The sequence below is a fragment of the Peromyscus leucopus genome, chromosome 5, assembly GCF_004664715.2.
Source record: "Peromyscus leucopus breed LL Stock chromosome 5, UCI_PerLeu_2.1, whole genome shotgun sequence".
Taxonomy (NCBI): domain Eukaryota; kingdom Metazoa; phylum Chordata; class Mammalia; order Rodentia; family Cricetidae; genus Peromyscus; species Peromyscus leucopus.
Window position 1 is genome coordinate 67,361,311 of NC_051067.1, and position 25,969 is coordinate 67,387,279.

At 37.3% G+C, this 25,969-nt stretch overlaps 1 protein-coding gene across 2 annotated transcripts in view; it reads left to right on the forward strand.

Moving 5' to 3' along the window:
* The window catches only part of Stam (signal transducing adaptor molecule), a 61,648-nt gene extending 40,991 nt beyond the window's left edge, over positions 1-20,657 (forward strand). For both annotated transcript variants that reach the window (XM_028870509.2, XM_028870510.2), the window contains exons 8-14: positions 963-1,057; positions 3,816-3,904; positions 7,027-7,114; positions 7,537-7,591; positions 8,347-8,500; positions 12,467-12,642; positions 18,590-20,657. In XM_028870509.2, coding sequence (XP_028726342.1) covers positions 963-1,057; positions 3,816-3,904; positions 7,027-7,114; positions 7,537-7,591; positions 8,347-8,500; positions 12,467-12,642; positions 18,590-18,866 — 934 coding nt within the window. In that variant the 3' untranslated portion in view covers positions 18,867-20,657. The remainder of the gene's footprint in view (positions 1-962; positions 1,058-3,815; positions 3,905-7,026; positions 7,115-7,536; positions 7,592-8,346; positions 8,501-12,466; positions 12,643-18,589) is intronic.
* Positions 20,658-25,969: the final 5,312 nt, after the last annotated feature.

Below are 25,969 nucleotides of genomic sequence, written 5' to 3' on the forward strand. Positions count from 1 at the left end.
TTTGTGTTGCCAAACAGGCCTTTAAATAGCAGAAATGGATTTCCCTTAGTTCTGTCCAATTTGGCACATGGTTTGGGCCCTTTCTGGTTCCGACACAGCTGTGTAGTCACTGTGGTATCACATGTGGCAGGAGGAGCAAAAAAAGAATCAGGAAATCTCTTTTCTAAGGTCACAGATCCCATTCAAGAAGGCTCTGCTATCATGAATTAATCACCTTCCAGAGGGCCCCCCTTCCCCCGCCTCTGACTTCAGCATGTGAATTTTAGGAAGACAAATGTTCATTATATTTTAATATTTTCACGAAGAAGCCAAAATGATGTAAATTTCAAGCTGGCTAGCTAGAATTGCATCGTTCATTCTTTGGAAAGAGCGTTTATTAAACACTTGCTGGCTTTCAGTATAGTGGGCGCTGGAGACAGTTCTGTTTCAAGTTTTGTACTACAGGTGGTGCCATCTTCTGTATGTGTCACGTTGGGAGGAGAAAACAGTCCTTGGTAGTGTATGCATGAAAGAGTAGTGGTGTGGCAATGGAGATGTGGTCCCTGAGTCTACTTCCACATCTTATTAGAAAAAGCTCTTATGTTGAAACCCAAGGGACTACCTGACACTGATGGTTTTAAGTCTAGGGCCTCTTTTTGGGGGAGAGTCCATAGCTCTCTATTGACTTCTCAGAAGATTTACTGACCTTCTGAGGAAAATAACTGTGGCTTCAAAGACTTCTTAGGGGCTCATTTCCTGTTTGTCTCAGAACCTCACACTAACTGATGGTGCCACTGTAGCTCTTCACTCCTGTTTGTGAAGATAGGCTTCAATCTCCTTTATTGCATTGTTGTAGCATTCCAGTCTGGTAAGAATGCAAGTTGAATACTGTGGACTACTGGTAAAATCTTACAGGAATACTTCTTTCTTTTGGTAAAGCATTCTTTTTTTTTTTTGTTTGTTTGTTTGTTTGTTTGTCTTAGTGATCCCAACTGGTGGAAAGGTGAAACCCATCAAGGAATAGGGCTTTTTCCTTCTAATTTTGTGACTGCAGATCTCACTGCTGAACCAGAAATGAGTAAGTACTTTTTGATCTGTTGATGGATGATCGATAATCCATAGTCTTCTTGATGAAAGTTGAGTAAACTCAACTTTATAGGCAAATGACTTAAACGTTTTTGCCCCTATGTGTTTTAAACAATGAAATTCCAAGCTGCATATGGTGGTGACGCATGCTTGTAATCCGAACTCCCCTCCAGTCCCAGTCTGTGGAAGAGTGACCGCTACCCAGGGAAGTGAAGGCTACCCTGAGCTACATATCAATAAAATCCAAATCCTTATCAGAAACAGTTTACGAATTACAGCCCTGTGTCTGCCAGACTTTGTTATATGTATCTATATCAAAGACTACATAATGGATAAAAAAGCCTTTTTTTTGAAAGGCTTTTTTTGAAAGTGAAAAAAAGCCTTTAACAGCAAGTCAAAAATTCTAAATCTTTAATAATAAAATGGTTCTCTCTCATAGCTACTGACTTACCTTTTTTACTTTTGTAGAGTCAGATCTTGATACTCATTCTTTTAATACAGTTGTTGGAGCTAAACTACTCATAAACAACTGAGAAATGTATGAACTTGGGGACTGGAGAGATGGCTCAGTGGTTAAGAGCACATGCTGTTCTTCCAGAGGACCCAAGTTCTTTTCCCAGCACCCATGTTGAGTGGCTTACAACTATCTTTAACTTGAGCTCCAGGAGATCCAATGCCTTTGCCCTTCTTGGGTACCTGCACTTAACATGCACATACTCTAACACACAGACAGGCATATATACATAGTTTAAAATATATATATATTAAAAAGCCTATATAAACCTATTTGAATGGCCTTGCATAATATGTCATTTTTTTTAAAAATCTGGTCAGCTGGAGGTGTTTGTTGTGTTTTGGGCTTTTTTTTAATGTCAGCTTTCAGTAAATTTAGAACTTCTTTGGACTTTTGTTCAAAATGAGAGCCTAGATTTCACTCATGTCTGTTACATAGCTATTTCATCTTTATCTCTCATCCAGCAGTGCACCTGTACTGTGAGTTTTCTGGTTCTTGTATGTTTCACTCTGGACAGCTTAAGAGAAACAGGAGGATAGGGACCTATGTAATATAGTAATAGTCCTCAGATTTAGAAAATATGCTAGCAAGATCCCTGTATCATCATTCTTTTATAGGAAATAGAAGCCAAATTCACTTGATCTGTCACATAGATACACATGCCTCATTTATGTTACTTTATTATGGAGACAAAGCTAGTTATTGTGAAAATATGCCATTATATATGTAAATAGCATATTTTGTGTATCATATACATTTGGTGTCAGTTTCTATGAGGAAAGGGGCCGCAAACTTGCGCATTATCAGTTCTGTGAAGTCTGCCATGTGTTTTCTTTTGGGTAACAGCCAATGAATGCAGAGCTGTCCCCGCTCTCTTCTTGATAATAGTGTAATATAGCAAGCAGAATGTCTGTAACAGATGTCTCTTTCCCCATGGGAAAATGAATCAGCCAATTATTTTTTGTGTATGTGTTTTTTGTGGGGGCGGGGGAAGCGGTATGTAGCATATTGCTTTATGGTGACTTGAATGGACTGAATATGATCCTTAAATTTCCAATTAGACAATACCCGAGCCCATAACACACAAGAACTTCTTTTCAAAGTCAGGTAACAAGTCAGATTCCAATAGGAAGGCTAAAAGACAAGACCAATTGACACGCAAGTTCAGCCTTTCCAATTGTTAATTTTCTGCAAGAGATTTTAATCTTTCTAAACCACTTTTTAAAAATAAGCATACCATATAGGATTGTTTTGGAAATTCATCAGGGCTAATTAATACTCCATCAAGCACGTTGAGTCATGTAATGAATATTATTTCTGTCCATAGTTCTTCCTACTCTTACATCTCCCTTTTCATTTTCATTCCTAACATTTTCATTTTTAATTACCTCATTGATGCAAGAACCAAAAATCCAGAAAAAAAATACTCATTCTCTAGAACTCTCTGTACTTTTCAGTGTTATTTGGAGGTGAAGATTGCTTTGGTGAGCAAGAGAAATCTCTTTAAGGCCAGTTGTTTGCCGAATCTTACCACATTTCCCCTCTGAGTACAACAAGATTAGAAAATCAGGCTCATGTTCTGGCCAGTGTAGATTCCTGTGAGGCCACTTCCGTGTTCTTCACTGGCCATGATGTTCTCTTTGGGAAGAAAGCCCAGTGCCATGCCAGAGGACATGTATGATTTTCCAGTTCATTATGTTGTAGTGTTTCTATCAGAGAATAATTTTCTTTTGAATTGTCTGGTAATTTAAAAAGAATTGTTTTAAGTTACAGAATTCATTTATACTAGTATTAAGCTTTATTTTTGTAACAGTTTATTGAATTCTGAAGTAGGTCATTTTTATTTCAGAAGGATAACTTATTTTTAAGTGAGATCGCTTATAGGAAACAAAGATCTTTACAAGAGAAAATTAGAAAATGTAAACAGTTTTATAAATAATGTTCTGTCATTTTCTAAATATCTTCAGTTCAGTTATTCCTTTTATTGAGTCTCTAAAGTCCATAATCTCTATTAGGATTAAACTTTAAGATTTTTTTTTTTTCCGAGACATGGTTTCTCTGTGTAGTTTTGGTGCCTGTCCTAGATCTCGCTCTGTGGACCTGGCGGGCTGAGTACTCACAGTGATCTGCCTGGCTCTGCCTCCTGAGTGCTGGGATTAAAGGTGTGCGCCATCACTGCCTGGCTAGATCTGTTTTAAGGAAAATACAATTTTTATGTTTTTTTTTTTTTTCCCAGTTAAAACAGAGAAGAAGACAGTACAGTTCAGTGATGATGTTCAGATAGAGACAATAGAGCCAGAACCAGAACCAGCCTTTATTGATGAGGTGAGTGGTTTCCTTGTTAACAGTGATAAGCACTTTGTATAGAAGCTGGATTACTTGTTTTCTTGTTCTGAAATGTTAACAATATAGGCAAAGCATATATTATTGTTACAACTTCTTTGGTCCCATTTTTACCTTACTCAGATCTTGTTATTTATCCTGCTAAAGGTTAAGGATATAGCTCAGAAGCATGTGTGTGAGACTCTGAATTGATCTCCAGTGCTTTAGAGAGGGGGTAATTTAAGGATGAATGTAAATTTCTGTATAGTATTTTATAGTTTGGATTTATATTGATGTATTTAATTATTAGGCACTTAGGCAGTTTCCAATTTTAATTGTTATCACAAACAACAGTATTATAGTGAGGGTTTTTTGTTTTGTTTTCCTTTTAACATTTAATTTGTTTTTCTTAGCTTAGATATCCAGGAATGGAACTTCCAAACCAAAGGATCTGTGTGTTTTTCATGTTAATAGGTACTGTGAAATTGTTGAACAGAAGGGAAATTTTTAGTTTTGTTGATGCTCTGTGAGAATACCTGTTTTTACAGATACTCAACAGGCATTAAAATTGCTTGTACATTGCAGAGTATAGGACAATTACTGTGTGTTGAAAGAATAAAACAAATTTGCTGGTTTTCAAATGAAGCTGTTATTAAATTACTACTACATAAATCAGTTCAGTGAAATGAATTGTGCTTCTTCCTTGAACACATTTGAGTTTTTGGGAAAACCTAATTTTAAATCGCCCACATGTCATTGTTAATCTGAAACAGTGATTATTTTCAATGGTTATGTCTGAAAATACACTTAGTTGCAACTGGAACAGTATTTTTGGGAGTCATGTTAACTTGATGGGTTGTGTGTTTGTTTTACAGTGCTGGGGATTAGCCTAGGGCTTTGTACTTGCAAGGCCAGCCCTACCACTGGGCTAGTCTCCCACCCAAACTTGGCATCTTTGGAATTAAATTAATACGTCATAGTTCCCTAGGCTGCATAGAAATCTCTGCTATTTCTACACATGAAAAAATGTTAAAATTAGTTATGTATTTATCTTAAATCATCTTTGCAGCTGTATATTTTTAAAATTTTTTTTATATGTATGGATGTATTTTGCTTGTATGTAAATCTGAGCACCAAGTGCATATTTGGTGCCTGTGAAGGCCAGAAAAGGGCTTCTGTCTCCTTAGAACTGGAGTTACAGACAGTTGTCAGCTGCTATGTGGGTGCTGGAAATTGAATGTGGGTCCTCAGAAGGATCTGCCAGTGTTCTCAACTGTTGAGTCATTTCTTCAGCCCCTAAAAATAATTTTCAGTAATGAGCTACTTAAGACGCCTGTTATAACACTCAAAAGCGATGGGAATAATTCAGTGTTGCTGCTCTAATAGCTTGAAATATATGAACAAGATTTTCCATTCGTTTCACTTGTAGCAACATAAAATATGAATATGAATGACCTTAAGTCCTGGCTCATTTGATTCTTTTAAATCAACTTTGTTACTTCAACCCATTACATACTAGTAGGAATCATTAATGCATATAGATGAATTTAAAAGAGTATTGCCAATTTATATACATGCTTTTATTTCAAAAAAGTTTGACATCGTCTTCTGGAAGACTTTAAAGTGCATTTAGATAAAATTTTATAGGAGATAATGAGCAGAAATACAATGAGTTTAAGGAGAAAAATGATCAATTTGGAATTACTGATTTAAAAACAATTGTTTGTTTTTGTGGTCCTGGGCATGGAACCCAGAGCCTTGTACATGACAGGCAAGTGATCTTCAAGTGAGTCATATCTCCAGCCTGGTCTAAATGGTGGTGGTGATACTTTCACTTTGTGAGAAACAAGATTATGGATGAGTGCTAAATACTAAGGAATCCAACTGGGTCAGGGAACATTCTGCATGGCTAGATTGTGTTACAAAAGGAAATGTCTGAATACTCAGCTGTGGCTCATATAGAAACCATGTTGTATTAACAGGAGACGAACATTTCTGTTGCCTTTTTAAATGTCTTAAAATGAACATGAATCTTTCACCTGAAAGAATATCCACTTTAAAATACAGCAGTCATTTGATTTGAAAGGAGCTTTCCTCTGCTACTAATGTAACAATTAATTCATCTCTCGAACAGTCTGTGTTTGAGTAATAATTTTATTCAGAATTTGTAGTCTTTACATTATTAGTTGTGTTTATCTGTGTGTAATAGCATCACTATATAGGAAATTTAGTGAAAAAGGTTTGTGATAACTTTCATAGAATTTGGTAAATGAAAAAATACATTTTGTATAATGCATAGGTATATTTATGCAACTGCCTTTTTTAGATCCTTCAGTCCTAAGTATTAAAGGATTCTGAAATAGACCCAAGTAAGTGGTTGAGATATTATCCATCTTTTCCCACACACACACAAAAAGGAATAAACTACAAGTTTCTTTCTTCTTTTATGACAAACCGAAATGTTGATGGAAAGAGAACAGATTAAATCCTTAGAGCTCCACTTAGAAGAACAGCTGTGAAAGGCCTGAGCTCTGCCTGTGAAACAGCTGTCATACTCACTGCCAGCGAGAAGTAATGACTGAGTTGTTAGTCATAGCAGGCCGTCTTGAGAGGGATGCTCCAACTGTTTTGTGGCTAAGTTACAGCTGCTCCAAAACAAAGTGAAAATCTTGAACATGGTGTAAGAGAATGGGGAAATTATACCCTGTAAGTCTAAATGGATGGTCCTGTTCTAATTTGAACATTTTGAAAAACAACCTACGAATAGCATGCAAGGGCCTGATTTTGCATGGTGCTAAAGGGAACACATAAGATGCTAAAAACATAAAAGGAAATAAACCTTCCTAACTATGAACTGTAAAATCTATCTGAAGCCAGGTAGTAGTGGTGTACGCTTTCAATCCCAGCACTCAAGAAGGCAGAGGCAGGTGGATCTCTTGTGAGTTTGAGGTCAGCCTGGTCTACAAAGTGAGTTCTAGGACAGCCAGAGCTGTTACACAGAGAAACCCTGTCTCGAAAAACCAAACAAACAAAAAAACAAAACTGTCTATGATTGAGTTGTCATGTCAAAAAGAACATAATGTTTCATAGAGATTGCTCACTTTTGACAATAACTATTTCTGTAGGATAAAATGGACCAGTTGTTACAGATGTTGCAAAGTACAGATCCCAGTGATAATCAGCCAGACTTGCCAGAGCTACTTCATCTCGAAGGTAACTTTTTTTTCTGTCTACCTTACAAGCAAAGAGTCACCAGAGGTCTTACTATACTGCTCTAGGATGGCTTTTGAGAACAATCTTAGAAAGGACATTACACCTTCTTGCTGTACCTCTCTCACCTTTCCTGTGCTGTTTAAATCTGGAGTAGAGGTTGAAATCACAAACCTTACTTACTATTCAAATTATTTTATTCAGCATCTTAAAGTCTTGTAAAAGGAAAAAAACATTTGGAAGTCAGTATTTTAAACTGTCACCATTATACTTTAAGAAAATGAATTTTAGGTTCTATTGACCAGAGATAACTAATATTTTAATTACTTCACATTAATTAAACTTCATTTTTTTTTATAAATATTTTCCAGAAGTTTACTTTTTTTCTTGTGTTTTCTTTATTTCTTAAAAAATTGTCATCTTAGCGATGTGTCACCAGATGGGACCTCTCATTGATGAAAAGCTGGAAGATATTGATAGGTAAAGAACTTGTACTGTATTTAAATTGTTTATCTTTCTCTCTGAAACCATTTCAGTAAGCTGCCATTTTTACAAGGTTCTCCAGCCTGCAGAGGTGGCTCAAATGGTAAAGTGCCTGCCACCTAACCACAGGGTTTGGATCCTTGAAGTCCACATAAAGAGCAGGGTGTGGTGGTGCAGGCCTGTAAACCCAGCCAGGGCAGTGAGGGTGAGGAGAAGAAGAAAGAGCTATGGTGCAGGTGGGCAGATCCCTGAGAATCTCTACCCAACCAGCCCAGGTGCATCGATGCGCTTCAGGTGCAGTAAGAGCCTGTCTCAAAAGTAAAGGTGGAGAGCCATAGAGAAGAGACGCCCAATGTGTCTCAGGCCTCTGTGTGTGCCTACAGCTGTCCCAACCACACCACACAGACAGTGCTTCAAAGAGCCATTCTTTATTCACCATTCTCACCTTCATGAGGATTTGGACTCATTTGCCCGTTCTTGAAAAGCAAGGCCGCTGTGGGCTTTCACTGTCTTTTGATATAAATTTTATATAATTGTGCTTACTAAAGTGGCATTACCAGAGCTCACAGGCTGGCATCTGTTGATGAATGAGGAAATCTAGACAGTTCCAGGTACAGTCAAGTAGTCCACCATGGGATCTAACCTGAAAACATGTTTCTTGTTGCCTCAGAGCCAAGGGAGAAGGTGTTTTTGCTTGTTAGTATTTAGAGCACTGTACCATTTAGCAATCAAATTATTGTGTAATATTTCAGAAAACATTCAGAACTCTCAGAACTAAATGTGAAGGTGATGGAAGCTCTTTCACTGTATACGAAGTTAATGAATGAAGATCCAATGTATTCTATGTATGCAAAATTACAGAATCAGCAGTATTATATGCAGTCATCTGGTGTTTCTGGTTCCCAGGTATGTTTTGTAAAGCTCAGGAGTGTTATGTAAATTCTTGAATGTACTTGAGATGGTTTGGAATGTCTGTTTTTGTAAAATATATGCATATATATATGCGTGTGTGTGTGTGTGTGTGTGTGTGTGTGTGTGTGTGTGTCTGTGTCTGTCTGTCTGTCTGTCTGTCTGTCTGTCTGTCTTTGTCTCTGTGAGTATATACCACATGTGTGTACTGGGCCCCTTGTTTGCCAGAAGAGGGTGTTGTATCCCCTCAAGCTGGATTTAAAGTTGGTTGTGAGCTGTCTGATGTGAGTGCTGGGAACTTGGCTTCCCTAGGAGCAGGAAGTGCTTTTAGCTGCTGAGTCATCTCTCCACAGTGCAAAGTGTAATTTCTTCAGCGTAATGTTTACAATGAAAAAAATTAATAGAAGTTTTAAAATTCATAAATATATAATATACTGAACATGCCAGTATATCCACACATATGTATATATGTGTTTTTAAATCTTCACTTTGTACATTAAGTAGCAAAATTACCCACTAAGTAGTTTCCTCCCACCCCTTTTTCTTTAAATAAAGGTATTTTGATCCTACCCTAGACCTGTAGAACCAAAGTCTTTAAAATTTAGGTTCATATTGTAAGATTTCAGGCTTAGTGCTTAAATAGCACTGGCTGCCCTTCGAAAAGACCCAGGTTCAATTCCCAGCACCCAGTATCCAACTGGCAGCTTAGAACTCTCTGTAACTCCAACTCAAGGAGATTCAAGACCCTCATACTGACATACATCCAGACAAAACATAAATGCACATAAAAGAAGAACAAGTAAATCATTAAAAAATAAACCTTCAGTTTTTCTGTCATATATTTTCTTTCTTCCTTTTTTTTTTGTTTGTTTGTTTTTGTTTTTGTTTTTGTTTTTTCAAGACAGGGTTTCTCTCTGTAGCTTTGCGCCTTTCCCGGAACTCACTCTGTAGACCAGGCTGGTCTCGAACTCACAGAGATCCACCTGGCTCTGCCTTCTGAGTGCTGGGATTAAAGGCGTGTGCCACCACTGCCCGGCTTGTCATATATTTTCAAATATTCTGAGTGTCTACAGCTTTTGTTTTACACTGAACTGCTTAGGCTAAGTGTTCATTTTATGATTTATTTTTACTTTATGTTCATCAGTGGTTTGCCTGCATAGTTTGTATGAGGGTGTCAAATCAATTGGAGCTGGATTACAGACAGTTGTGAGCTGTCATGTGGGTGCTGGGAATTGAACCCAGGTCCTCTGAAAGAACAGCGAGTACTCTTAACCACTGAGTCATCTCTAGCCAGGTTAAATGTTCTTATCAAAGAGGGTGGGAGTCAACCTTAAGTTAGGGATATGTTTATGCAATAGATTATGATTATGCTTTCAAGGGTATTATATATTTACCTCCAACTCAGTAAGTTAGATTCACTAAATATATGCAGTACTTTGTATGCCAATTATGTTTTAGTAGATTTTGATAAATGCTCCAAAGTAAAATGTAACATTTCCAGTGATATAAAAACTGTTTTAAACAGAAAATGAAGGTGTACTTATCTGTAAGAGGAGGACCTAAGGGCAGTGGGAAAAGTGAGTTGAGAAGCTGTTCAGCACCAACAAAACGGAATATTTATGTTACACTGTGGCTTTCATGGAGATGCTCCTCCTCCTCCCATTATCACATATACATTCATCATGGAACCTTTTTTCCTCTTTCTGCCCCAAGCAACTGTTTAAGAGCCCCTGTGCCATCAGTTGAGCAAGTTTTAGGTATAATTAGACAGTCTGTTTTGTCCACTTAGAGCAGTCACACAGCATAGATTTTCTTGCATGGCCCATTTCTCATGAAACAAGCTGACATCTTTAGGAGGATGAATTCTCCACCCTCGGGTAGAGAATTGGGAGCTTGAATGGTACCTGCTCAATAGTTTCGGTCACTAGTTTGAGTTAAACAATCTTTCACATTGAATTTGCAAAGAATAATAAAATATAGCCGTGAGAACTTGTTTAGCTATGCTTGTAATGAATACCTTTGTAGTTCTGATGTGGATTTGTTACATTTAATGAAATAGAGGGTGATTGGTTTCTTGATGATTGTGTTAGTTGCTTTAGCACATGGGAACAGTCTTACTATATAGCCAGTAGAATGTCTTTTCAAATATATAAACAGACTTTCACAGTAACTAAAAAAATGTTTTAAGACTTCATTCAGTAAGCCATGGTTGCTCATGCTAGTAAGTTAATTATTAAAGAGGTTGGCAGTGCATGCCTGTAATCCCAGCATGCAGGAGGAAGCAAGCAGGGGGATTGTTTTATATCTGAGGCCAACTTGGACCATATAGTAAGGCTGTAACAAGCCAGTCAGGGTTACAACCAACCTTTTTCAGAAAAAAAAGGACTTCTGTTTCTTTAAATTTAAATAAAACAACAACAAAAAGAACAGCTTTTAGATAAAAGAATTGGCAAACAAACCCAGCCTGCTGCCTGTTTTTAGCTAGATGGACACAGCCCTTCCATTTGGCTCACAGCCACCGCATTTATTTCTGCTTTGTAGCTGCATCCTAAACCTATGTACCGTATAAGAAAATTTGTTGACCCCTACCTTTGAAAATTAGTGTGTTCTCCATTCATTAAATTATAGTTTAAAAAATGTGAATTGTAAATACAGTCTGGGGCTATAAAATAATTCAAGTATATTTCCAAAGTGTTGGGATTCATATATATAAACTTTTCATACAATATATTATGATCATAGTTTTCTCTTTCCTAGATCCTCCTCACCTCCACACTCTTCCAATGCCCCCCCCAAATAAACAAACAGGTAAACAAAAAACCAAACAAACCAGAATTGAAATAAAAAAGACCTTTTGAAAGACCAATATGGAAAGTATATCATGAAGTTAATACAGAGATTATATTAGTATAAGATGTATTTCTTTACTACTACTATGTGAAAGTAAAATCTGTTTATGTAATGCTTAAAGATAAAAATTTGGACTAAGAGGATGGCCCAGTGGGTAAAATGCTTGCCAGACTGGAGCTTAGATTCCCAACTGTCTTGTAAATGCCAGTTGGGCATGATAGTCCACTTGTAATCCCAGCACGTGGAAATACAGAAGGGATCCCCAGAGCAAGCTGGCTAGGTATAGTAGCCTAATAGATGAGCTTTGGCTTCCAGTGAGACACCCTGGCTGAATAGAAGGTGGAAAATGATCCAGGAAGACACTTGACATCATATGCTCCCAAATACTCATGCATGCACACGCATTCCTGCAAATACACATACACTTTCAAAAAGATTAAAAATCACCAGTTTATACTAAAAAGAGCTTTTCATAAAATTCCAACTGATAGTATAACTATAATTCTTGCGTGATAACTGTTTTGTTATATGTAATTTCACTATGTTGAAGTTAAAACCTTTAAATAGAAAGAAAAGGGGAAATGATGAGGGATGTTGTTCTGTATGCTGTGAATATATGTTGCTCTGATTGGTTGATAAGTAAAACTGTTTGGCCAATGGTGAGGCAGAATAAGGTTAGGCGGGACATTCTAACTAGAGAGAGGAAGGAGCAACATAGAGCAGAGGAGATGCTGCCACCAGGAGAAGCAAGATGTAAAGATAATGGTAAGCCACAAGCCATGTGGCAAAGTATAGATTTATAGAAATGGGTTAATTTAAGATATAAGAACTAGCTAGCAAGAAGCCTGCCATGGCCATAGTTTAAAAATAATATACGCCTGTGTGTGTTTATTTGGGTCCAGGCGGCTGCAGGACTGGCGGGTGAGAGAGATTTGTCTTGACCGAGGACCTGGCAGGACACAGGAAAACTTCCAATTACATAGCAATAACATTTAAAAGAAATTCTAAAGAAGCAATGTTTGCTGTTTTTTTGTAACTGAATGTCTCTGCTGAGTAAGTTTGGAATAGGCAATGAAGTTGTATAATGAAATGTTTCCTTATCACCTTTTGCAGGTATATGCAGGACCTGCTCAAAGTGGTACCTACCTGGTTACAGGGAATGCACAGATGAGCCATCTCCAGAGCTACAGTCTGCCCCCAGAGCAGCTTTCTTCCATCAGCCAAGGAGCAGTTCCACCCTCTGCAAACTCTGCTCTTCCTAGTCAGCAGACCCAGGCTTCTTACCCAAAGTAATTTGATTATTTGTTATTTGAGGTTAAAGTTAAAATTCTCTACTTGGTTGCAGTGGTCTATAAGCATAAACCTGGATAAGAAAAACTTGAGGTGGGCATTACTGTTCAAACTACTGCATCTGTAGTGTAGAGTGGTTTGTGTAAGAACCCAGCTTAAATTCCTTTCCTTGAAGCAAGGAAGGCTAACTTTAAGATTCACTAGCACAGTGTTTCTAGGTAGCACAGGCACACTTTCCAGAAAGCAGCAGTGTCTGTAAATGCTCCTGTATGTACCTCACTGTTGTAACATTCATCCATAAAGAGTGTGTGAGCTTTTAAAAACACTGTTGTGTTGTTCTGTTTAGGGTATTAACATGACTTTAAAGAAGGTAACGAAGCTATGGGTGTGGATCCAGTGCCAAGCTTTATGTTTAACACATACCGACTGACTTACTCCTTACAATAACCTATGAGAGAGATACATTGGCACCTCCATTTTGTTAATGGGAAACTATTGCAGCCTGTGAGACCAGCTTCCAGAACTGCACCCAGGGTAATAAAAAGAAATGTCTCAGAGTAGCAGGACTTAGGGATAATTCTTATTTATCTTAAGGAATAAGACTCATACATGTACTGATGATCATTCTCTTTATTTTTCTCAAGCTTCTTCTCTTTTCTTTGTTCTGTATCTCCTTATATACATCCCATGGAAAGCAAAAAACATTATATCTGAGGGGAGTGGGTAACCATGGCAACACATGGCTACAAGGTGCAGGCTGTAACCTGAGACTAGGGACATAGTGCCCAGTGAGACAAGCTGTGCAGGGAATTAGGTTTTTATCAACCAGACTGCAGGCAGGGAATTAGCACCAAAGTTGCTTTGTACATGACCTAGGTTCTACAACCAGACACCTGGGAGTTTGCCCTTGTGTATTTTCTGTGGAGGTTTATTTTATGAATTCATTTGTAAGGGCATTTAGTCTATTTTGAATCTGCTCTGAGGTTTTAAATCAGCTAATTATATGTAGCTTGTCTTGTCAGCCTGAGCTAAAGAAATAAAACAAGCTTTCTAACTGTCTTACAGTCCCCGTGGAACAATAGATCTAGTTGTGAAGCATATCCTAGTGTATTTCTATTCATCAAAATCACACAGCTTAAGAAGTCATCTTTCTGACCATCCAGATGTATGTGTGCCCAGTATGTTCATGGAGAGAGCATAGTTCCAATCCAGGCTGTGAAAGGTAACCCCATAGCTATTCTTTTTAGGGAGGAATTGTGGAAGCACACAAGAAAATTGCAGACAGAAGCAATCGGTCATTTACAGGCAGTGGCCTCATAAGCCTTGCTTGACAAAGTTCCTCCATCAGAGAGTTATTCATCTGGTAGGTCAACCTTATGAATATCAGTTGTCCTTTGCTGCATATTTTTTGTGGCCTCTGGTAAAGCATTGCTACCAACAGCTCTCAGCAGGAAACTGAGATGTAGACTAAGTTTCCACATAGCTAAGATCCAAAACCAGGGATTCTGGCTCCAGAGATTATCACATCACCTGCATACTGAAATTACTTTCTCTCAGTGTAGCACATTTGGAGTGTGTGTGTGTGTGTGTGTGTGTGTGTGTGTGTGTGTGTGTGTGTGTATTAATATCCTTTGGGCACATGCTAAATGCCCTTCAAATGCTAACTGGTTATACTCCTCATCTCATTTCAGAGTTCCACTGTCTATCTGGTAGCCAAGGCTAAACCCTGCAGTTCTCACAAACTCTGTTTTCTTATCTCTCCTCTGCATTGTCTGTTTATCATGACAACTAATATATAATTATTTACTAATCTCCAAAATAAATCTTTCCCATTAATATCATGGTGTTACAGTTGGATACTAATAACTTCCTACTACCTAATCACTGTGGCTGCACAGCTTTTTGTCCATTATGAATCATTCTGTCCAGTTATCACAATAGGCGAGTTTCTCATCAATAATACTGGTTCATTCATTCTGCAGTCCTCATCATTTTCTTCAGGTGTGTCTCTGTCTGATCCTGCCATCCGCTTTAATTCTGTAGTAACTCAGTACTGATAGTATGCTTCAGCACATCCTTTCACAGGCCTTTGCACTTCCTCTGGGCTCCTGCCCAAGGTGCCATTCATTGCATGCTATTCTACCGTGTTTTTGTTGGTTCTGGAACGTCATTCCCATTTTTACTTCTTGGAAAGATACAAACTGGATATATTTTCTTGGAAAGCTTCCTCAAAGCTTAAGGCACCTTAATGCACTGGGTACATACCTAAATTTCTAACTTATCTCACAATAAATATTTGCATATTTTATATATTTCCTCCAACTGAACAGTATCTTGAAACTAAGAAACTAAATCATATTTGTATAGAAAGTATTTAGCTTATGTTCACTAAGTTCTTTTTAATTTTTGATTAATTTTGCTTTTCTTAAGTATTTTCAGGTTTGTTGAATTTATTACTTTTCAAGGAGCTAATATTATTATTGAAGGCTTTCTATGTAATGGATGCTTTTTTTAAGTGATATACATTCATGTCTTTATTGATAAAATATTTATCTACAGTCTCAGGCTCTTCTCTATGTACATTTTTCACTGGGATCTTTTCTATATTATTATGTCATCTTTACCAACTTGGATTTAATATATTTTATGGTAAACTGTCCCCAGAATATATTGTCATTCTCTTTTTGTTAAACATCAGCTCCATTTCCAATTTCTTTGTCATGTAATTAGCATGGCAATGACCTTCCTTGAACACACTGCAGTTACCCCTTATCTATGGCTTTAATTTCTTTTTTTTTTATTAAGAAAAATTTTCCATTCATTTTACACACCAATCAAAGATCCCCCTCTTCCCTCCTCCTGCCCCCCAGCCTCCCCCTCCCCAATCCACCCCTTACTCCCCCCCATACAAGAAGGCAAGGCCTCCCATGGGGAGGCACATAAAAATGGATGCTTTTAAAGTTAGTTTCTCTTTATTATTGCTATCTTTTTATCATTTTTTAAAATTTATCACTTTTTTCCTGACTTTGGAAGTACATTCATATATCAAAGATTCTCTTCTTTCAGTGAAACCTTTCTTGACTACCCCATTTCAAACTGAAATAATCTCATATCAGTTTCTTGAAAGAAATGGCTTTTGTCTGTGTCCCACTCCTTTAGCCATACACAGTCTTCACAGTGCTGGGGATCAAACCTACCTTATATATGTAGGCAAGTGTTCTGCCGCTGATTTATACCTCATCTTAGTAAATACTTAAACATCTGTTTAATAGATAAAATAATTGATAAATAGATCCACAAGCTATGGTGACTTTACTTACTCACTTCTATAGTTAGCTTTTGGAAACTTCGTGAGTACCACCTCTTGAGTGAGTACCTTCCAAGTGGCCTAGGGGACAGATGTCTGAAAAGCTCTTAATTCTAAAACTAAAACTGTGTGTGAAGGAATAAGAAATGGTCTCTTGTGTGTTCCCTTATTGGTTCTCCAGTACAAAGTTGTCAGCCCCCAAACCATAAACAAACAACAAAAATTAACTCAGCAGGTTATATTTATGTATTTGTGTATACATATACATGCACACACACACACATGCATGTAACAATAATCAGAGGGGAAAAGCTATCAATTTGAGAGTAGGGGGCATGGGAGGGGAGGGAGGGAGGAAAGAGAGATGTATGATAATGCATGTGTGTGTATGTGTGTATATATATATGTGTGTGTGTGTTTATATACATTTTATATATACACATATTGGATATGTATTTATATATATATATATATGTATATATATATATATATATTTTTAAAGAAATAGCCTCCTAGATGTGTGTTCAAGAGAGCTAGGAAAACCTGCCTGTCAGTCAGGAAAAATTCTCATGGCCTAGAAAGCTCAGTCAGATATATAGCCTCCCTGACTCACCTTGCTTTTTTCTTCCATTTTGGTCTTTTTGTTTGTTTGTTTGTTTTTGTTGTTAAACCTCCATTTGTTGTGTTAGCAGTTGCCTTATTTCTTCCCGTAAGCACAATTTTTTTTTTACATTTATGAGTATATTAATCAACTCTTAAATTAATTTAGACTGATATACTTTCAAAGAATTGAAAAACAGCAACCCATTTCTGTCTCAATCTAGTATTTGATATTGTCATCATTAACACTTAACATTTAAATATTACATACTCACTGAGTTCGTGGTATAAAATTGTGTCCTGCATAGATGGCTGTAAAAAAGGTGAAAGAAACTCAGTTCTAGCTGTTAAAGCTGCCGTTGTTGATAGTAGACACATAAAAATGGCAGCCACCAGAGAAAACAATGGCAGATGTGCAAGTAGATTCTGATGGTACCCAGGAGCGACAGATAGAAACGAAGAAAGGCAAAAGTGTTCTAGAGAAAATGAAGCCAAGCTAATAGCTAACTAGAGAACAGATAGGAGCCAAGCCAAGAAGGGTAAACATTCAAAGGACGTGCCCTACAGAGAGCACCTGTAGAATGCACAAGTGTTCCTTCGGAGGCAACATTAATGTTCCCCAGCTTGTAAGGTCAAGGCTCTAAGGATATAGATGCACATTTGAACAGGTACAGTCATGGTAGTTGATAGATGTACTGGTAGTTGCTGTGTGTAGGGGGATGCCCTTATGCCGTACTTTTAGGGAAATAGGGAGATGATGCTCACGTCTCACTAGTCCATTGAAACTATTCTCTCAAGATGCTGCTGATGCCCATACTGCCAGATTCTGTGGTCATTTCACAAGTCTTCTACCTGGCTTTACAGTTCATTCCCTTCCTTGTTTTTAATGTGTTTCAGGCCACTGTCACTTAGTTTTCCTGTTTTCTTACTGTTCCTCATTTGCCCTTGCCAGATGCACCTTTATATTCCTGACATTACGAAGTCTAGGTCTCATTGTATGAACTGTTCTGATCAGTTATTTCCTAAGGGCCCTCAGAACGAGGACTCTCTTAGGGTATGTTTTGACTCCTGCTCTCCCCTGGGACCCCAGACTGCATGTGCATTGTTTTCTTGTGTCTTCTAGACATCTCACTTGAGGTGTCCAAAACCATTCTTTCTTCTTGCCCATGCTTCTCTTGTTCCAGTCAACTATAGTCCCATGTGTAGTTTTCTCCTTTTAGTAAGTTGTCATTGCAGTTATTTTTATCAGTTATAAAACCAGACATTCTAGACTACTTGGTCCATTATCAGATTTCAATGGCACTTCCTTCAGAGTAGGGTGTGACCCTTCTCTTCTGTCTCCACTATGGCTCTGAGCACCTGCCAGCTCTCACATCTGTTCCCGTTCCCATGTGAGCCTGTCAAAATACAAGTCATATCTCATTACCTTTCTCCTCAAAACCCAGCAAGAGTCTATTTCACTTCAATCACAAGCACAGCCCTGTATCTCCTAAGGTACTCACTGGATCTTCTGCAGCCCTCTTCCTAACTGCCACTTTTTGCTCTGTCACAATTGCCTTGGCCTCCTTTCTATTTTTTGAACATACCACATTATAAAACCTCAAAGGCTTCTTTTTCTTAGCCTAATTGTCCTTTTCTAGACTGCTGGTAATGGTTCCTCTGCTTTCCTAAAATCTTTCCTTGAATGAAGCCTTATCTGAAAGCCCTCCCTCTACCACCCTACATAAATGAGAATCCTTTGTCCCAGGTACTTCTGGTACTATTTGCCATGCTCTTTTTCTTTACTGTGATTTTAACCATTGACATACTGTACATTTATTTACTGTCTTTTTTTTCTCCTACCAAAATGTAAGCTCTATAATAGTAGACACTTATTTTTCTTCCTTCATAGCATCCCAGTACTTAAATAACAGTGTTTGATACTTTGTGTATATTTAATAAACTATCAAATGAATGTAAATGGATGTTTAATGGTTTTCCTGTTCATATCTCAATTCATTATTTAGTTTAGCTAATTAAGTGTTTTCTTTCCTCCACAGTGCAATGGTTAGTTCTGTTCAAGGAAACTCGTATCCCAGTCAGGCTTCAATATATAGTCCTGCTGCTGCTGCTGCCGCTGCCGCTGCCGTACCTGTACCTGTACCTATACCTGCTGCTGTATCTGTACCTGCTGATGTCACCATATACCAGAACGCAGGACCTAATATGTCCCAGGTGCCAAACTATACTTTAACATCATCAACCCTGCCTCAAGCAGGAGGCAGCCAACAACCACCTCAGCCACAGCAAGCATATTCTCAGAAGGCTCTCCTATAGGACTTGATGTTCCTCTGGGTGGCATGTTTCTGCTGAATGCCATTGACAATGTTAGGAGATTCGTTAACATCCTAAGATTTGTTTTTCCTCAGCTTATAGGAATCTGTCTTGGTCAACAAGTTCAAATACTCAAGAGGGTAGAACTATCTTCAATTTGCACTGACTTTTTAGAGGTCTACCCCTACCCCAGAAGAATGAAACTACTTACAACATTATTTCCTTTCATAATATGAAGAATTGTTACAAGATTATTGTCTTGTAAAATTACCTGGTCTGCAACACTCAAAAGTTCAAAAACTGCTATGGCAAATGTTATGTACATATATTGACATGTAACTTCATCAGTGACCATTTCAATTACAATGGTGATCATGTGAATATATTTAACACTGTGCTAAATTAATTTACATTGCTGTTTTATTTTAATCATGAACAACTACCATGTTTGCTAATGTTTTGTGTAAATTTAAGATAAGTACACTATCTTTTTAAGCTGCAAGAGAACCAAGTTGTAGCACATTGACCTGAAGGCATTGTCTTGTTGTAGTGTCACATGAACTCGAACCTTTCTTTTACTAATTGTGAGCAAAGCCTATGTATGTTATGTCTTTCTGTAGCTTTTGCCCACTACTGGCTGTCATCACACCAGCTTACAGTAGCCACATTTTTGGTGCAGTTAGAGGAGAATAATGTTCCCTTTAGACTTTTGTATTTTGGCATGATGTTCCAGGTATTGTGGACCATGAGACAAAAATTAGTCTTTATATCTTATTTTTAAAGAAGCAATGTTGATTTACTTTTCCCTAGTTGAATGTGGTGATTAGGTTTAAAGCTGTATACTGTGTTTATTGGTAGCAGTGACACCAAAGATAGAGGCGATGCCTAGAAAGTTTTCAATTGGAAACAAAAATGAACTAACACTACATTTTCAGAGTCTCTTGTAATTTTTAAGATATAAACAAAATTTGATTCACTTGTCTTACCCAACTAGTTTTTAAAATGTCTTTGACACATTGTATCTTTTAATTCTCATTAAAATTGCTATAAGTAGGTGTTTCAAAGTAATTTATATTCCTCATTTTGTTGAATAGTTTACATATTTATTGTTAAGTTTCAAACTGGAGTTTTTAAGTTTTTCCTCTCTGTCTCATTTGTAGTTCTATTGGAATTATTTTTGCTTCTTATTCAGGAGTAATTTTAATGAATCATTTTAGTCCATACAAAAAGGTATTCCACTGACATTTTAGTTATAAATATTTATAATTTCCCTGGTTGTACTATGCCAGTATTTAAATAACCTAAAATTTGAGTACCATATTTAACTATAGATCTAAATTTTCCTCCTGTGAATGCAAATTAGATCTGCATTTCCAAGACTTGTCTGTTTCCTTTTCAACAAATGACTTCAGCTTTGGCAGATAATTTTAAGGGTGATTAATTCACGGGGACATATTTAAAGCTTTTTTCACTTGAGTTTAAAGTATGTCACCATCAAATAGTAAAGTTAAAATTTTAATTCATGTGTCACATTTTAAATATTTTTTTAATAAAACCTTGTTAGCAGTTAGATTATAATCTTTTGTTCCAATTTAAATATTATGGTTTAAATGATACACTTTCCTCTGAGTCATATTGTATTTTCTTTTCATTTTAATAAGTTCTTGTTTACAACTTTATTCCCATTTTAATTTTTGATATCTTCATATTAAAATATCAACAAAATATTTTTTAGTATTCTTCTTACCCTTTAAGCCTATCAGTGGTGAAATTAAAAAAAAGTTACCAATTTTACAATGCATATATATATTTTTTATTATGTATTAGAGTGTATAAAGAGTTAAATGAGTGATTGACATTGATTCTGTCTAAGTGACTTGACTTGGTGCAGGTACTTGGTAGAAAAGTTCCAGTGAGAATGAAGGACTGGTCTTTCATCCTGAAGTAGCGTGACAAGGGTGGAAGGATGGTGCTAACTGGGATCACAAATTGTTGTGTTTTAAATCCATGCAAGTTGTGCTTCTAGAAAATCTTTGCTGTGTGTGATGATGCACACATTTAATCCCAGCACTCAGGAGGTAAAGGCAGGCAGATCTCTGTGAGTTTGAGGCCAGCATGGTCTACAGAGTGAGTTAGGCCAGCCAAGATACATAATGAGATGCTGTCTCAAGAAAACCAAACAACAACAAAAAGAAATTTTCATTGACAGCTATCCATATTTTGATGAAATAGACTAACTTATAAAACAAAGTATCTGAAGAGAAAACATCAGTGAAGGAAATTTTTGGTTTATTCCTTTTTTTAAGTTTGAGAAATGTTTCTATCAAAGTGACAACTAAATGAGGCAAAATGCAACTCTGCGCCTGTGCTGCAGTACCCATGCGTAATTGGATGTGATAATATGTGAGTGCCCTGGAATTACTAGGTGTGACTTGTGCTTTGTGCTAATACGATTTTAGAGACTTTTGATCTTCTGTCACTGTTACCTATCACCCTCTACTTCGGGAAGGACATTTTTCTAATACATGCCCAGAGATGCCCTTCTTACTAATTTCTTCTGGAACATTTTTTCTTTCCTCTTTGCTTTTAATACTTAAAGTGATCAATAAATCAACTTCATTCATTTCTAATATAGAGGTCTTTCATGTGTGACATCTGTCTCATTGAACTTGAAAATATCCGTTGTCCAGTGCTTAAGTTTGTGTTAGATTAATGTCCTGCATAATAAACTGTGTAACTCTAACCAGTTGTAGAAATTATTTCCTAATATGAGGTTTATAGGTATAATTGGTCAACTTTTTACCCAATATACATTAAAATTACTGTTTGATTTATCTTACCTATTACCTTGTTTTACTTGCCAATTACATTATAATAATAATAATAGCTTCCTGTTATAGCTCCTTTTTATGTTAATAACAACTTAAGTTTAACATGTTGATTCATTTGTTGTTTTCTAATGATTTTGTTAGGTTTTTAATTTTTGTTTCTCTGGTTTGTTAGGAGTTAATAACTGCTTGTATCTCTTAGTATAAGGAATATACAGAAGAAACTGTCTGGGTGGTATTTTCAGTTATCTTTCATCTTGGAAGGTGAGTAGGAACTACTAAATAGGCTGATGCTGTGGTTGGTACATTGCCTATCAGCTGTCTGCACAGAGAAGTTTCAGTCCTACAGAGAGATTCCTTCACCAAAGACAGAAAGAGTAAAGCATTGACTACCCAAATATTCTTCTAGATTCACTAATTCCTAACATTTAGCCTTATGTCCTTGTGTATATTTATATGCATGTGTATTTGTATGTAGATGTACATGTGAATAGACATGCACCTACTTTTTTGAATGCGTAAACATGCTACAGATGGAAGCTGTATGCATGACTATTTCATGTTTCCTGTAAGGATGAGAACAACCTCCCAAGTAATGTAGACCATTGTTATGTTCAGGAATACTGGCAGTGATTCTTTTTTTTTTTTTATTTTTTAGTTTTTCAAGACAGGGTTTCTTTGTACCTTTGGAGCCTGTCCTGGACTAGCTCTGTAGACCAGGCTGGCCTCGAACTCACAGAGATCCACCTGCCTCTGCCTCTGCCTCTGCCTCTGCCTCTGCCTCTGCCTCTGCCTCTGCCTCTGCCTCTGCCTCTGCCTCCTGAGTGCTGGGATTAAAGGCATACGCCACCACAGCCTGGCCTGGCAATGCTTCTTAAGATATTACTACCGCCGGGCGGTGGTGGCGCATGCCTTTAATCCCAGCACTCGGGAGGCAGAGTCAGGTGGATCTCTGTGAGTTCGAGGCCAGCCTGGGCTACCAAGTGAGTCCCAGGAAAGGCGCAAAGCTACACAGAGAAACCCTGTCTCGAAAAACCAAAAAAAAAAAAAAAAAAAGATATTACTACCAACACCCTGCAAACTGTCTTAAATATATATTATTCATTCTTAAATCTAGGCTCCATTCAGGAATATATGCCACCTATATAATGTCCCTTTCTACTGTTGTTAATCTAGATTAGCCCCCATTGTTATCTTTCGCTACTCTTCATGTTGACTTCTTAAGATCCATACCACGTCAGAGAAACGCCCACATTCTAGATTTTTGTCGTAACCTTTAACTTGATTTTTCTATATTCAATGGAAATTTTGATTATCTTATTTAATTTTTATATTTTATTATAAAAAAGCATTATAAATAAAAACATGCAACAAGGTTACCCATATCAAAAGACCAAACAACCAAATTAACTTCTATACAGTTAAAAAAATAAGCATTCATTAGGGAAACTGTAGAGCTTCATAATGGGTTTTATACTTTTTCTCAAATACATTTTTATGCACTTATCTACCACCCAAATCTGAAAATCCATTTTCATTAAAGTTATTTTTTTTTAAAGATATATTTATTATGTATACAGCATGTATGACTACAGGCCAGAAGAGGGCACCAGATCTCATTACAGATGGTTGTGAGCCACCATGTGGTTGCTGGGAATTGAACTCAGGACCTCTGGAAGAGCAGTCAGTGCTCTTAACCTCTGAGCCATCTCTCCAGTCCTAAAGTTATTCTTATTCCTAAAAGATACACAATCACAACCCACATGACTTGTACATAGAAGTAATGAAACTCACCGTGCAGTGGTGGCGCATGCCTTTAATCCCAGCACTCGGGAGGCAGAGCCAGGCGGATCTCTGTGAGTTCGAGGCCAGCCTGGGCTGCCAAGTGAGCTCCAGGAAAGGCGCAAAGCTACACAGAGAAACCCTGTCTCGAAAAACCAAAAAAAAAAAAAAAAAAAACAGAAAAAGAAAAGAGGTAATGAAACTTCAGACTGGGAGCTGTCTCATCAGGTAAGAGCATTTTCCATACAAGCTTGAGGACCTGAGTTCAGATCCCCAGTGGTGTTGCTAGGGCTTCCTGGTTGCCAGCTTAGTTCCAGTTTCAGTGTGAGACCTGGTCTTAAGGGAATAAGGCAGTGAGTGGTAGAACACTTTACCTGATGTCCTCTGGCTTCCCTGAGTGCATAGGTAATCTACATACAAGAGCATGCATAAACTACACATAGACCACACATAACAGCACAAGAAAGTAGTGAAACAAATTTTTCGTGCTCATTTCAGGAACTGCACATTTAAGTGATCGTGGTTAACCTGACAGTTTCTGTGTGCTGTGTATAACCAACTAAGCTTAGGTTACTGAGGCCAGAAGAGGGTGCTGCAAGTTTGTTTTCATTTTCAGTAGTTTCAGAGAACTGAAGACAATTGTGCTGCAAACAATAGCTCGTTTCCCTGTTCTCACCAAAGTGAACTTTTCTCAGTGGTTCACACACCCATTAGACTCAGGCTGGAGAGCTTTGAGGTAATTTCATAAGTACTGTATTCTATACAGACTGTATTTTCAGATATGTATATTTGGTTTGCTTGTAAAAGATTTCTCCTTAGCCTAGTGTCAATACCTTGGTGCTGAAAGGGCAAGAAAATCAGAATTGTTCATTTCCTCCAGTTGATTACCAAATTGGAATCAGGTTGAGCAAAGCATAATTAAGTTATAAACACAAGATGCAGTAATGAACTCCATTAGATTGCTAGGATTCAGGATTAAGTCCTACTTCATCTGATTAAGGGATTAAAAAATACAACTAATTGTTGTTTGGAAGGATGTGTGTGTTCATTATAGATGATTATGTTTCTTAAAGACAAACATAGTTGAGAAGAGTTTTGGTTAAATTCATAGAATAGAGTATCTGCTAGGTAAGACAGATCCTAGATGGAAAATTTATATAAAACATACATGATAGGTTACTTTTTATCCAAACCAAAATTACTGAAAAATTAATGAATGCGTAATCAAAGGGGTTGTTGAAACTGAGGAAGTAAACAAGGATACAGATAAATTCACTTTCAAGAGGCTTCATAATAAGTTCACTCATGCAGTTGGATAGATAGCACAAGGTAAAATAGTGACATTAACTTGTAAATGTGTCATAGTTTGCTGTCATAAAGATCTCTTGGGAGTGCTTGATGGTGGTGATAGTATTTTGCATTGGAGATACAGAAGTTGAAGTTGATATATATGTTGTCTATATTTATATATCATATATAGATATATGTATATCACATATATGCACACATGTTTTTGTTTGTTTTTTGAGACAGGGTTTCTCTGTGTAGCTTTGGAGCCTGTCCTGGAACTCACTCTCTGTAGACCAGGTGGCCTCTGCCTCCCAAGTGCTGGGATTAAAGGTGTGTGCCACCATTGCCCACCTCACATACTTCTATTAAGTGAAAATTTAAATTTTTGCCCTAGAAATTCAGAGGACTATACTTTCACAGAGATAAAACTTTTCTCACAAGAGTGTTCTTGGTCAGTACATGATCTTGGGCAGCTTTGTGATTCCTCCAAGACCTGCCTTTTACTTACTTGGAATTTACAGTGCTTGTATACCTACCGAATGGATGCTAGTCTCTGCTCCTGTCTTCTGTGTCTGTCTGAAATATCAGCCATTTGGCCTGGGTAACTTACTCATGACATAAGTACCTCTGTGTACTTAGATGAGGAGAGAGTGTGGGATGGTGCTGGGTATGATGGCCCTGGAATTGCATATCTCTAGCATAGCTGTGAAAACTTACTTTCTGAACATCCTTTGATGATACTGATTCTCTCAGCAAGCTGTCGAGCCTTTTTCCATGAGATTCCCTGCCAGGACAAATGCTGTCTGGCAGAAGTGTTTTCTTTTCATAGTAGCCCTTGTTTTATTGGTTCTGGACTGGCTGTAATTATCACCATCATCATTGCAGTGCTGGGACATAGAGAATATTTGTATACTTAAACCAAAGAAGAGAGTGTGGTGGTATTGTGTTCCCCAAAATATTGTGCACCCTAATAAACTTATCTGGGGTCAGAGAAAGAAGAGCCATTAGGTAGCGTAAGGCTGAGATTTTATTCTGATGTTCTACTGTACGATGTGTTATTCTTGGTCCTCAAACAAAATGGAGATAGTGCAACTCCTCATTTCCTCCTTCAAGTCTTCTGGTTGGCAAGCAAGCTCAGATACTCTTAATACTGTGATATTGCAGTTTCTATCCTTGGTGCTAGTTAAGAACATGTTGAAACATTTC